Source organism: Argopecten irradians, chromosome 9 (assembly GCF_041381155.1).
Source record: "Argopecten irradians isolate NY chromosome 9, Ai_NY, whole genome shotgun sequence".
Taxonomy (NCBI): Eukaryota; Metazoa; Mollusca; class Bivalvia; order Pectinida; family Pectinidae; genus Argopecten; species Argopecten irradians.
In genome coordinates, this window is record NC_091142.1 from 14,269,416 (window position 1) to 14,284,007 (window position 14,592).

General features: G+C 32.7%; 1 protein-coding gene across 1 annotated transcript; it reads left to right on the forward strand.

The window, feature by feature from the left end:
• The first annotated feature begins 215 nt into the window (after window positions 1-215).
• Window positions 216-14,556, forward strand: LOC138331572 (uncharacterized). The gene is made up of 13 exons (XM_069279273.1): window positions 216-413; window positions 5,722-5,864; window positions 6,592-6,687; window positions 7,325-7,481; window positions 8,808-8,853; window positions 9,344-9,502; window positions 9,928-9,983; window positions 10,242-10,379; window positions 11,832-12,003; window positions 12,366-12,473; window positions 13,195-13,410; window positions 13,869-14,073; window positions 14,444-14,556. The coding sequence occupies exons 1-13, from the start codon at window positions 235-237 to the stop codon at window positions 14,476-14,478; spliced, it is 1,710 nt and encodes a 569-aa protein (XP_069135374.1). The 5' UTR covers window positions 216-234; the 3' UTR covers window positions 14,479-14,556.
• Window positions 14,557-14,592: the final 36 nt, after the last annotated feature.

Genomic DNA, 14,592 nt, shown 5'->3' on the forward strand with positions numbered 1-14,592 from the left:
AATGCCAACTGAAAGACGTTCAATGCTTAAATGGCAAATCTAAATCGCAAAATTATAAAGCATCTGCAAAAATAAGTCGCCGCGAAAATATGTCGGTTTAAAGTGCTTAATACCCTTCCAGTAGTGTTCCATATAGTGGACATGTCACTTATATATATATATATAATTAGATGTCAGATGATAAGATTTTATATATAGTGTAACCACATTATCAGTGGAGCTAGCGGTGTCAACATGTTGGTCTTTCTTCTAGCTGTATCGCTGTTTGGGAGAGCTTTAGCGGCAACGGAGCTCCTTCACAACCCTGACTTTGAGAGCAATTTTGATGGAAATGGCTGGTTCTGTAATCACTGTCATCTATCGAAGAGTTCCGATAGTTACCATGGTCACGGCAGTGCTCAAGTAACGCAAAGGTATGTTTAAGATTTCCCTCAAATATATTGGTGCGCAATCTTGACGATAATAATCGCCAAAATCTGTTTGTGCTAGGCTTTGATACATTTGTAATTACATTTGAATGATATAAGAGAGCAACCAACTAAATGATGTTACATAGACCACAGTGTTAAACTTTGTTAAAGTTTTGTACTGTATCATTAAAACAAAGAAATATTAGTTAGGTATTGTGTTCTATAATTAAAGTCTAGGTTCTCATATAACACTAGATAGAAAAAAAAGTTTGGGTCCTTCTGCTCAAACTCCAACCAGGGTAGCTTTATTGAAATCAGGCGCATTTTGCACTAAAATATCCGGAAATTCTAATGTTTTTACCTATTCATTATCAAAATTGATATTTTGAACCTAAATCTCAATATGAATTTCCAAATTGATATTATGGTTATCTAGGAATAATTACCTGTCAGAAAACATTTTTACTTTTGAAATCCATAATTAGCCAACCAATCAGCGGCCGGGTTAAAATTCTATCCTGGGCTCAATCTTGTATACACAGGGGCCATTTCGAAGGTCTTTTTTTTAATTACATTTGGATGATATAACTTTCATCAATCATTTATGTTATTATAATTTCGATATTTTACTTTTGAAAATTCAATCACAAAATAAAAAAATAAATAAATAAAAAAGTAGATTCTAGAACTGAAATATGCGACTTATTGTCATTCTTTTAACAGTTATTAGTTTGGAATCTGAGTGTACTGTGGTTGGTATGTTTGGGTATCAAGTCCAGATGGTGTGGGTTACGGGGGTCTTATGTCACGCAGTCCTGTAACAAGATACAGACATAGCGCATTTGATGATATTTCAATTTCCAAATATTTTATTGACAAAAAGATGTTAGTGTCAATTGGATTAGACATCAGGCGTAGCCTATCTTAGTCTTCTCCCGATATTGGTGGTACAAACAAATAATTATATAAAACATATATACATGTACATGGTGAGGTTTATGAAAATAAGGGGAGGTAACTCCTAGATGAAGAATGACATAATTTTTGATCATATTTATTGTAACTCTATAAATTAACAGTTAACTTTCATTTTTTATATTATCACATAATTCTAACTATACTTGATAGTATGTAAATTTTTTGATATTGGTCCTATTCGCCACAACAGATCCAGGCTATAAAGTCCACATGTGTTTAACACAATTAGCCATCCACTGATGGGCATCAAGAACCAATCTCACAAAATACACATATATTTGATTTGTGGAGTTACAACTATATTTGTAATTACTAGTGTTTACCTATAATTAGTTTCTTAGGGGTTACCTTACTTAAATATTTGATGATTTTAAAATTTTAAAATAACACAAGAAAAGAAGAAGAATGATAATCATATTAACATATTAACAGAGAGACAATTCAAAAATTGAGTTTGGATAAGTCTCATTAGGCTGCCCATATAGTACAAATATATTGTTGCTAGCTGTATCAAGGTGGATCTCCAGGGATGAAGGATTATAGGTACATGTACATATAAACAATAATGTATAATTTTATAAGACTTACCATTACTATGATCTACATGGCTACATATACCAGAATAATAAATATTTTATTTACACAAATAAATCAACTTTTAATCTCTTTGTTTGAGCTATATAATTAGACACGTGAGTTAATATATTTCTATATTCAGTATCATTACAATCTGTACATCCCTGTACAAGGACATTTATACACATATGGTTATGATGATGATGATTCAGATGTTGTTCCAACATCAAACGGTGGTTTTGATATAGATTACATTCAAGGAAATTTAAATAGTGATATGCAGTTTTAAAAAATTGATTACATTCACACATTGGGGGTTCTATAAGGTGATCCATGAATCGGTCACAATTTAAATTACTTGCACTATTTCTTAATTGGCATAGGATAATATTTACATTCCGATTACCGCAGTATTTAAACACATCAGTTATGTCAGTTGAAATTTGGTTATTTTTTATTTAGAATTTTCTTTAGTTGTGTGGATGATTCAATATTATGGATTTCATCAGCTATCTTATTCATTTCATTTAACATTGTTGGAAAAAAACCTTTCAAAATAACTTACTGTGCGACATAAGGGAGGATCAAATAATCTGTTTGTGCGAAGGGAATACCCATAGAGTGTCTCATCATGTATAAAAGGTTCAATAATATCTCTTAGATAATCTGGTGTTTCATTATTCATTATTCGGTACATTAAAATGACTTTATGTTTATATCTTCTGTATTCTAATGTTTCCCATCCTAATTCTTTGTATAATTTAATATGAGATGTGCCTTTACGTAGGCCTGTTATTAATCTTGCAGCCTCTAGTTGTATTGATTCTAATAGATCTTTTTGAGCTCGTGTACAATTATCCCAAACAATATCTGCATATTCAATTACTGGCCTAATATAAGATATATATATAGTATTTAGGGATTTCCTATCAATTTTGTTCTTTAGTTTTTAAAAGCTTTATCATATACCTTTGAAATATGTAGATTCCATTTAGCATCATCACAAAGTGAAAGACCAAGGTGTGTATGTGTTTTGTTTTCAGTAATAGGATTATTATAAAAGTGTATAACAGGATGATTTTTAGCAGTTTTACTGGAAAATATTACAGACACTGTTTTAGCAGGATTAAATTTGATGTCCCATTTAGTGGCCCAATCGACAATATCACTAATATAAATTGAAAACAGTAGCGGTCCGAGGACTGAGCCTTGAGGAACTCCTGCTTGGACCGGATTAAAAGTTGAGGAGAGGAGTACCCTTCGGTAGTAACTCTTTGCTTTCTTGATGATATTAAATTTTTGAACCAATTTTAAAGATTACATATAACTCCATATGATTGCAATTTGTAAAGCAGACCATCATGCCAAACTCTGTCATAAGCCTTACTGATGTCGCAGAATATGTATCTTATTTCTTTATTTTGATCTAGGCAATTAACTATTAATGGACAATAATTGATTTACAGTTGAGTCTTTGGGAGTAAAAACCTGATTGGTGTTTAGTTATAATTTGATATGTTGAGAGGTAGTTATATAGGTATTTAAAATTAATCTTTTCTAACATTTTACTTAAGCATGAAGTAACAGATATAGGCCTATAGTTAGAAACATCATTAATTTGCCCTTTACCTTTGTAAATGGCATTAATATCTGCCATCTTCCAAATAGAGGGAATTGTACCTGTTTCAATTGTCTTGTTATAAAGGAGAGTAAGAGGGAAAAGTAAAGATGGTTGTAGTTGTTTTATTATTTTAGGAATTATATCATCAGGTCCAGCAGGTTTATTACCATTCAGTAAAAATAACTGATCTTTAACATCCTGCTGAGTTATAGTAATATTAGAAATGGAGTGAGGAAATTGGTGGGTAATTTCAGGTAGTGGTTCAACATCTTCAGAGGTAGAGGATATGGATAAAAAATACTTATTTAAACACTCAGCTTTATCAAATGGATGTTGAATGAAGGAGTTATTATTAATAAGAGGGGGTATAGAGGTGGATTTATTATTGATATTTAAAACATTACGTGCAATTTTCCACCATTTATTAGGGGGAATAGATTTATCAGATAGAGATTTTTGTAGATTTTCATCATATCAATTTTTTTGCTTCCCGTATCTTACTTATGGTTTCATTTCTTTTGATTCTATAATTTCCCCAGTGGAGTGCAGAATTAGATGATTTTGCTTTCCTATGTGCTCTGTTTCTTTGTCTAATATGTAATCTGATATCATTATTCATCCATTTTTTATCGTTTGGCCTAATTGTAACATATTTACTAGGAATACATTCAGTTATAAGGCTTTTTATTGTATCACATGATATGTTATTAAACTCATTCGCATCATGTCTATTTATAAGGCTTTCCCAACCTTTTTCCAAGATAGATCTGTTCATTTTATCAAAATCAGCATCTGGATAATTAAGAATTTTTTTACGATATGAGTGTTTTCTAAAAACTGTATAAGAAATATTGAAATTAATCAATGAATGATCACTACATATAGGAGGAAGTACGCATGCATTTTTTATAATGTTTTTGTTATTGGTAAGAACAATATCAATTGAAGTTGCTGATGTTGGAGTGATGCGAGTATGTTCACTAATTAAGTTAGACAGATCAAATTTAGACATCAGTCTACCAAGATGGGAGTGTGGTTGAAGATTGGTCATATTGATGTTTATGTCACCAGTGATTATTATATCCATATTTGTATCAATGGTTTCTCAACGACAGTGTCCAATATATGTGAATATCTAACAAGAGATTTGGGTCTATAGAGACAAGCTAAAACAAATTTATGTGACTCTATGTGAACTTCTATCCATAGCATCTCAGCTTCATCATGCTCTAGATCATGTCGTCTATAAGTAACAATATTTCATTGTAGTATATTAAGACACCACCACTAGGGCCAGTTTTTCTGTCCAGTCTATAGATATTTTCGGAATAACCAGAGATTTTAAGTTCAGAATCAGAAATTTTAGGGCTAAGATGTGTCTCAGTAAGACATATAATATCACTGTCACTTAATTCTGTCTCAAAAATTTCAGTTTTATTTTTTAATGATCTTATATTAAGGTGCGAGATTTCAAGGTTATGCATAGGGCCTGGGTTAGGTTTTATGTCTTTACTCCTGATTAATAGAATATATGCAACATAGAGAATAAACAATAGGTTTCTGATATCGATTAAATTAATTTAGTGCATGCTGTTATTTATATGTGTGCACGTGTAAATATTGTGTTTTTTTGTATAACCCCTGGTGACCCTGGCGGGCACTCCGCCTTATTAACATGGATCAATTAGATACATAGAAAAAATGATGAATATAGCGTGGCAAGGATATGTGATACAGCTAGCGTACAATAATAATGAGACTGGGCAGGCATTGGTATGATTATAATATGTTAATAAAGAGCTTGTGTGAATAAGCATTTGACACATTAACAAAAAAATAAACATTATAGACATATATGTACAAGTAATTACCATATATGATGGCAGTTTCCGTTAAATCAGCCATTCGCATGGATGTATTGGACGATCAACATTTCCATTTGTGTACATTACACAATGAATCTCTCATTTGATGATATCCCCGATACTCCAGGGTTTCCGATCACTTACTATCTCTAAACCTCTGGCCTTGAATTTCTTTTTTATTTTCATATTGATACTACATTTACAGAAAATAGTATTGCCCTCTCACAGGAGAAAACGCATCTGCCATTCGCTCTTTCTTTGTTTTGTACAGATCACGTAACTGGGCAAGTCTTTCCCAAACAGTTAATGTCAAGGCCAATCATCGTTACGTCTTCAAAGCCTACATCAAACTTCTCAGTCACACACTGCCCTATCATAGGGTGGAACTGAAGGTCAAGGCCGCTTCATCCGCTGGTATGTTCATTTTCACATAATGAATTATAGTAACATTACAGGCATTGTCGATGACTTCATCAATGTTGACAATAGCAATGATGGTATTGTGATAAAAAAGCATCTCAGCAACTGAAATTTCACTAATATTAAAGTACAAGACCAAATTAATTTACGGTGTGCTAAATTAATATGGTATATCCAGGCATACATGGTTCAGTAACATTGGAATCATTGTCGATGACGTCATAAATTATAAGACAGAATGATCACCCATTGGCAGACAACCATGTATCTCTATGTTCTTGTCAGACTTGGTGAGTTTTCATTAATCATAAACATTGATGCTGACTTCAACATTTTATGCAAATTGAAAAATAGTCATTTATTAACAATATATTATTGTCTACATGGGAGTAGAGTATGTGCCATTTCTAGGATTGTACATTTAAATAAAACAAAAACTGCAACATTGTTTAAATAAGGTATTTTTTTCCCATTTTTTCTGTATTGACCACAAAAAGCAATAACGAAACCAGAATAAGAAATACCAGTAAAACATTGCAAGCATATAGTTTCGTAAATGAAAAAAAGGAAATTAATATGAATATAATAAACACTACATCAATGGTCACTTATCGAAGAGGAAACTTCATGAAGTTTTGGTGTAGATATGATAGTGTTATCAAATAATATTTAATTATAATCACTTTAGGAATTCAACCATCCGTCCATGTTAATTTTACAGGCGGTCATGTTACAAATATACTATGTTCAGACAGCCCTTACGTTCAACAGAACTCTCAGTGGGTGGAAATCGGATTCGACGTTGACATTCCTAATGGTAAAGTAATAAAATAAAATGTTCGCTAGAAATCTCAAACGCGAATTTAAATGCTTCGCTAATAAGTTTTGTAATCATATATTCAAATTTACGCTAGAATGTTCACTAATATCATAGCATTTAATCACGAATTTATGTATTTGTGAATACATTTCTATGTCAAAATAATGATGACACGAAATATTGTAGTTTCATTCGCGACGTATATTTGATTTTTTGTAAAAGAAAACGAAATTAGCCATTTACTAAATAAAGAAGTTGACAATATATTTGTTTAACAAATGCTTTATTTGCTGTTAAAAATATGTCGAAAATAATGATAACACGATGTATTGTGTAAGCGAAAATAACGGAATTAACAGTATGTGCAAGGGGTTTCATTCACGACGTATATTATAATTTTTGTACAAAATAAGAAAATGAGCTGCTCACTTAAACAAATTAGTTGCCATTAAATTTAAGCAATTTCTTTTTATCAATATTATATGTGAAAAATAATACTGCGTTAAATAATTAAAGCCATCTGAAATTTTCAAAAATAAATCTACCCAGTAAGTTATCGTGTAAATTCGCATGTTTTGTTTTTGGTTTCTTTGTTTTCTTGTGTAAATTATCTTTTTTAATCTATTGTTCTAAGGTAAGGACAGGGCTACCATATTTATTCAAATCAACGAGGTTGCCGTGAACTATCTTGTTGATGGAGCCAGTTTCCAGGAACTTGTTCCGGATACTAATTGGAAATCGGAGGCTCAAAATAGGATTGAGCAGATCCGGAAAAATGATGTACATATCAGGTACAAATTCTTATTGGAAATATGTTTGATATCAATACAAAATTGTCGGTCATTTTTGCCGAAAAATAGCGATTTACAAGGAGAAAAACAAATGTTAATTTCATAAAATTTTGTAATTTGGTACAAAAGGTAATTATATAATAATAATACATTAATCTTTTAATGTATCAAATATTCAAATTTCTTTTTCATGACCGACGGAATCCCAAAAAAAGTCATTCCAATGGGAAAAATGCAATGTAGTTTTCATTCTTTAAAATCGAAATGTGTATTAAGAGGATAAGAGTGATGTAAAACTTTACATGAAATGAAATAAATTTCAAGATGTCAGTTGTATTCGAATTGAGTTGATCAACGTTGTGACACCTTTTGCATTTGAAGTAGCTTGTATAACTTTTATGAGATTATACAATTATCGACCTATTTTCAGGTGGATACGGTGAGTTATCAACCCGAGTAAGTGATATATCCCGAGGCCGGAGGCCGAGGGTTATATCATTTTCGAGGGTTGATAACTCACCGTATCCACCTGAAAATAGGTCGATATCTGTTTTATTATATGACATTTACAGGATATTAACCCGGCTCTTCAAAAAGACTTAAATACAATAAACAAGATGATATTTGCAAATGTTCCTTTTACAAAACTTGCTGCCTTCCGCCAAATATATTGCCGACTATGTATAATGACGTCACAATATTTTAATCCGACGTCTTTGAATAAGGAAACTCCCGTAACGCTATATTTGGGTAAGACTCGACGTCAAAAGTGATAATGACGTCACATCTAAAGGGAGTTTCCCTCGATCTATTTTTGACACAGGTTACTTGACTCGCGAGAGGTATCTGGACTGAGTCCAGTAACCTCGTGTGCTTTTCGCCGCCGATTTCGAGGTTGATATCGCAGTTGATGAAAATACTTCTGAGAAACGTATCGGCGAATTAAAATACAGTAAAAACACCAGTAATATAATAAACATACTTATTAATAAGACAAAAAAAAAAAAAAAAAAAAAAACCCAGAAAAAACCGTAAAAAATCCTCCAAAAACCAGAAAAAACCGTGTTTGTGCTGTTTAACATCAATGAATGAATCATGATAAATATTTACTACATTTTTATCCTCATTATTTAGAGTAGAAAATCCTATAAGTTCTGTATTCGTCAACTTTATAAACATTACTACGTGTATACCGGTATATGAAATAGATTGAATAGAGAAGATAAAGTTAGAAGAAACACTTTTAAATAGTTTTGTGCTGTTTGACATGAATGTATATTATGAAAATATTTAATACGTACCATTTTAAATCTCATTATATTTCAGCGTAGCAAATCCTGGGAACGTGAATCTCGATGGTGTAACAGTCGAGGTGATTATGATCTAGTGTTCTACGGAAATATTAATAATTGTTAGTTACCCTACAATTAAAAAAGAAAAGAAATTTATAAATATCTCAAAGATCAAAGATAACGTCCTCATATGGCATGTTATTATATAAGTAGTATTCAAGGTAAGACTTGGTTATGTTTATATGTCTCAAAATTAAAGGTTTCGATCCTAAATATGATCCATATCTTTCCCAATTGGGCTTGATACTTGAACGATGGTTCTTACATGAGTTATGTTTCATTTTTTGTTATTTGGTTTTCATTTGACATCCTGACTCTGACCTGGATTTCGATTTGAAATAATTATATTTCGTTATATTTGCTAAATCTACTAACAGTTTGAATCATTGTGTCACTATTTGTTGATTGTATTAAACACACTTGCGAAAAAAGAACATTTCCTGATATGATAGGTCAAGTTCATACCAGAATAAATGACATGCCATCCATACTCGCTTGTTTTGTGTACAGATGCACCAGAAGTCCAGTGCCTTTCCTTTCGGATGTGCGGTTAAACATAGCCTAATCACAGACCCATCGGCAACTGGCTATCAGAAATACGTATACGACAACTTTGAGTGGGCTACTGTTGCTAATGCATTTAAATGGAAATTAATGGAATTTACACAGGTAATTTTTATACTTAAAATACATTTATACAATGGAATAACCGTTTTATTTTGATCGCTTTATTAAAGAATTATGTATGGAAATAAAACACAGAATGCAATATGTATAATTGATTATTTGCCTGGATGATACTTAGGTAATTTTTCGGGACATTGTTATGATCAGCAAAATATTGAGAAATTATCATATATATCGTATATATATTGAAGCCCAAATTGAAAAATTCAAACCCACTGAAATTTAGTTTACTAGCTAAAATTTTGACCATGCATAACGTTCACATGTGTATTTATCGCAAAAGTAAAACATTACGAAGCTGCGTACAAATAGCGAAATTATCAATTTGTACATATATGTGTACCCAATTTAATGTAGGATGTATATGCTGTATATTTAAAACTGATTTTCTCAACCATCTAATACAGGGGCATCCAAACTTTGACAATGCCATGCCGGCTCTAAATGAATTACAAGCGAAAAAGTAAGCATCCCTCATAATATTCCTGCTAGCCCACATTATGTGTCGAAATAACTTATCTTACTGAATTGGAAGTTAAATGAATATTTCAAATGACAATTAAGTATGCTATTTTATTTTCAATGGTCATCGTAATTCGGTAACGTATATGTACATGACGACATTAGATGATGACATGCATTGGTTTTGTTTCTTTCCTTATGACATTTTGAATTATACTGTAACATACAGTGTAGATGTACATATGTTATTGGTTGGCAGTATGACGGTACGTGGACATAACCTATACTGGGGCGTACATGGTCACTACCCGGCCTGGCTTGATCATCTGTCAGAACAACAAGTATTACAGGCCATGCATACTCATATTAATGACATGGTGTCTCATACCAGAGGAAAGTGAGTATGGGATATTGCTATAGTAGTTAAAGAAATGCTTATTGCAGTGAGTACGTTTTCAATGATTTTGTTAACTTCTCCTATCTTTTACAGTGAAATATACATGAGCATTCTTGTAAACATGTAAATAAAATCATGCGAAATCTGGTGAAGGATTACGTACAAACTTAATGTTTTAAGTACTTATTGTATATTGCATACATAATGAATGCATATAAAATTTATTATTATTGTCTATATCCATATTTGATCTGTTTTAGAATCAATGATCCTGCTAGTTTGATTTGAAGGTTGAGATTGAATGTATGAAAATACCATAGCATGCAATCTATTTAATTGGCATATACACAATATGGTCATTACATCAAACTTCTGGAGGTTATGGGAAATTGGACACTTTCATTGGATAACGGTAGTAGTGTGGATGTAATATATTTAGACTTCAGCAAAGCCTTTGTTAAAGTGTCACATAGGCTACTCCTGCATAAACTAGAGACATACGGGATCAAAGGAAAACTCCTCATATAGATACGCAAATTCTTATCCAATCTAAATCAAAACGGCAGCATTAATGGAAAGAGTTCTACAAGCAGGAAAACCAAGAGCGGAGTACCACAAGGGAGTGTCCTCGGACTCATTCTTTTTATGATTTACGTCAACGACATCCCCCTGAAATTGTAAACTGTCTGGTTGAAATCTTTGCTGACGACATCAAACTGTATTCCAAAATCAACAATGTACAAGACTGTCAAGAACTCCAACTGAACAATGACAAGATCGCAGACTGGACAGACAAATGGCTCATGAACTTAAATAAAGATAAATGTAAACACATAGAAACCTTCCAATAATCAACCAATACAGTATAAAATGGTAGTATAATGATACCTTTGGAGAAAACCAGCACTGAAAAGGATCTTGGAGTATTAGTGGACAACAAATTGAAGTTCACTCGCCAAGTCTATAAATCTGAGAAAGCCAGCAGCATATCGGGAACTATTTTCAGAGCTTTTGTGTATCTCGAAAATCAAACCTTTACTACACTCTACAAAACTCTTGTCAGACCTCATTTAGAAGATTGTTCTGTGATATGGTCTCCATGGTTAAAGAAAGACACAAAAGCAATAGAAAATGTACAGAAAAGAGGAACCAAAAACCTTTCATATCCTGACAGGATCCTACACTGGAATACCAACGATTAAGGACAGATATGGTGGAAACCTATAAAGTCATCAAGGAAACAGACATTGTCAACAGCGAAAATATGTTCACTTCAGTAAGATATACCGGAACAAGGGCCATGACAAAAAAAAAAAAAAATATATATATACTAAAATTCGCAGAAATAAATTACAAAAAATCGCGAAATTAAATTTCTGCGAAAATAAGTTGGTTTACAGTAGCTTATTTTTCTGCTTCTGAACTTTGTTGATTTTTATCTGTTTGAAATAGATTTGCCCATTGGGATGTCAACAACGAAAATCTTCATGGTGATGTGTTTGAGAAGAAAACTGGCCACACTAACATTACCATGGAGATGTTCCAGTGGTTACACAGTGCTGAACCAGGAGTTAAGCTGTTTCTGAATGATTATAATATTCTCAACACGGGTCGTTACACCACTGTAGGTATCATTTAATCTGATTAAAGGATAGGACCATGACAAAACCTCATAACAGACTAACGGAATGTTATCTCCCGGTGAAATTAATCAGGTTTCGAATACAGATATCATCAACCTACAGTTACATACCATTTGTTTCTTATAAATTACGTATTAAGACAATAACTTTCTTCTTTCCTTTTTTCTTTCTTTCCTGTCTTTCTTTGAAACTTCACAAGCCATATTCTATTGAATATGTGAAAATTAATATTCTGATTTCAGAATAATAATCTTTTTTGTTTACAAAGACTATTCATCTTAATTAGTCATATAGTTTATATTGTGATATGAACTTACTATATATAGTTTATTTCTTATGAAAGGCTCTGAAGGAACAAGGCCGGATATTCCGTGAAGCCGGAATTCCAATTTATGGAATCGGAGAACAGAGCCACTTTAACCATGGCCGTGAAGACATGACTACAGTTAAGGTAAGTGGTCCATCGTGAATCTTGTTCCAGACTTTACTAAATACACACTTCCTATATCTATCTTACGGCTGTGATGCTACTTGGCGTGCATATGCCGATAATTTTATATCACCATCCATCATGATAGGATGATACCCAGCTACAGCAATTTATGTAAAGTAAGTCATGTTTCTTCTAATACCGAATGTATTTGATTGAATAAACGACACAAGGGACAAGTTAGTAAGGTTGTGACAGGTTTCTCTTTACAAATAGGATCTTAAATGAGTGCTCATATCATTTTAATGAAAGGAGTCTAAGAAGTTTGTATTTTTCCGAGCCTATGCGACCAAAAATTAAAACTAAGAGACGAGTTTCATAAAAATAAAGAAATTAACAAATCAATTTAATTTAAGATTAATTTTATCATATACCTACAAAAACCTACATTTCAAAGAATCTCACGTCAAAATGTATTGCGAAAATCCAGCGAAGGCCGCCATTTTGTCCTGCCGTCCTCGAAATCCTGACGTCACGTCATTTTTCCTAACATTTTAATGTTTCTGTCTTGACTTCAATGCGAATTTTCAGCCAATGAAAATCATTCCAGGTTATATTACACTTGTGACATAAGCAAAATTATATCACGGGCAAAATCACTGCATTACAGGCGGATCATATAATGATAAATACATTTTTCGGTATATTATTTACAGAATATGTTTATTTCCTCTCTCTGTAGTACCGTCTGGACAAGTCAGCTGAGGCTAACCTCCCTATTTGGATCACTGAGTTGTCTGTCGCTGATTCTGATGTCAACAGTAAAGCTGATAGGTTTGATGACATTCTGACGATGTACTTCAGTCACCCTGCCGTGGAAGGTGTCATCGTCTGGGGCTTCTGTGAAAATACCATGAAGTGCACACAATGTGACCTTGCTACTGGATCACAGTGTCAGGTTGGTAATGCTATGTTCTCCGAGAACTCAGAATTTTTTTCTACATATGTACACGGTGTATGAACTTTACCGGCTATTTAAAAAAAATACGAGGATAAACTTTCAGGCTAGAAATCCCCTGAAATTTCTAGTTTTTGTGTCATTGGCGCACTACTTAGTTCCATTATGTTGTTTAAAAAAACATACACATCTAAAATAAGGTAAATAATGACTTTTCATTATATATAATATACATATTGCAGACATTGACATTTCCATTTTATAATATACAAAATCGTCTGAACCCTCCCCCCCAAAAAAAACCCCCCAACCCCCCCCCCCAAAAAAAAAACCCCAAAAAAACCCTGTTATTATTTTTCATTTCACCACTAGAAGTATATTTCTGAAACGAAATAATAACCAACTATTAACGGCACATTTGTTTTATTTTGATTGCAATCATCTTGGTTTTTTTCCAGCCTAACGCTGCTGGTCAAAGAGTTAGTCAATTACTTCGACAAACATGGCGGACAAACGTATCCCAGTCATTAGCGAATCACAACATACGAGCTTTCAAGGGAGACTACTCAATGACGATTAAACAAAACGGACATGTTTTAGAGACGAAAACCTTCACTGTTGGTGACTCTGCCAAGACATTGACCGTCACAGTCAGTGAATCTGGTAAGTCACAAGTCAGCTTTGATCATTAGTTATACAATGTGCGGAGTACTGCGACACACTCTTTTTCTGCGAGATGCAAATTTTCGTGTAAGAGCTCGAACGGGAATTTAAGTGTTACGCGAAAACTTGTATAAGTGTATATATGAATGTTCTATTATCAGTATAAGAGCCCATGTTCGCAAATGTATTGAAAATAAAGATGATGTGAAGTATTTTTTAATGCGATAAAGTAGGTTACAGGTTTATGCTAATAAGCGATATATCTGTTTACTAATTGCCTGAGATAATTTGTTTTCACCTCATAAGTAGTCTTACAGTAAACATGTTCTTTTTCATTACCTAATAATGTTACTTTTTACTCAAAATCTAGGTAATACAGTTCATACGTCGACAAACATCCATTAGGACTGCTAAAGCTTATAACGACAAACATTCAATGAATTGATTTGTTCTCTCTTTCCATGAATAAAAAATTGGAATAAGTTTGTTTTTATTATTCAGTATCACAATCTGTTACCT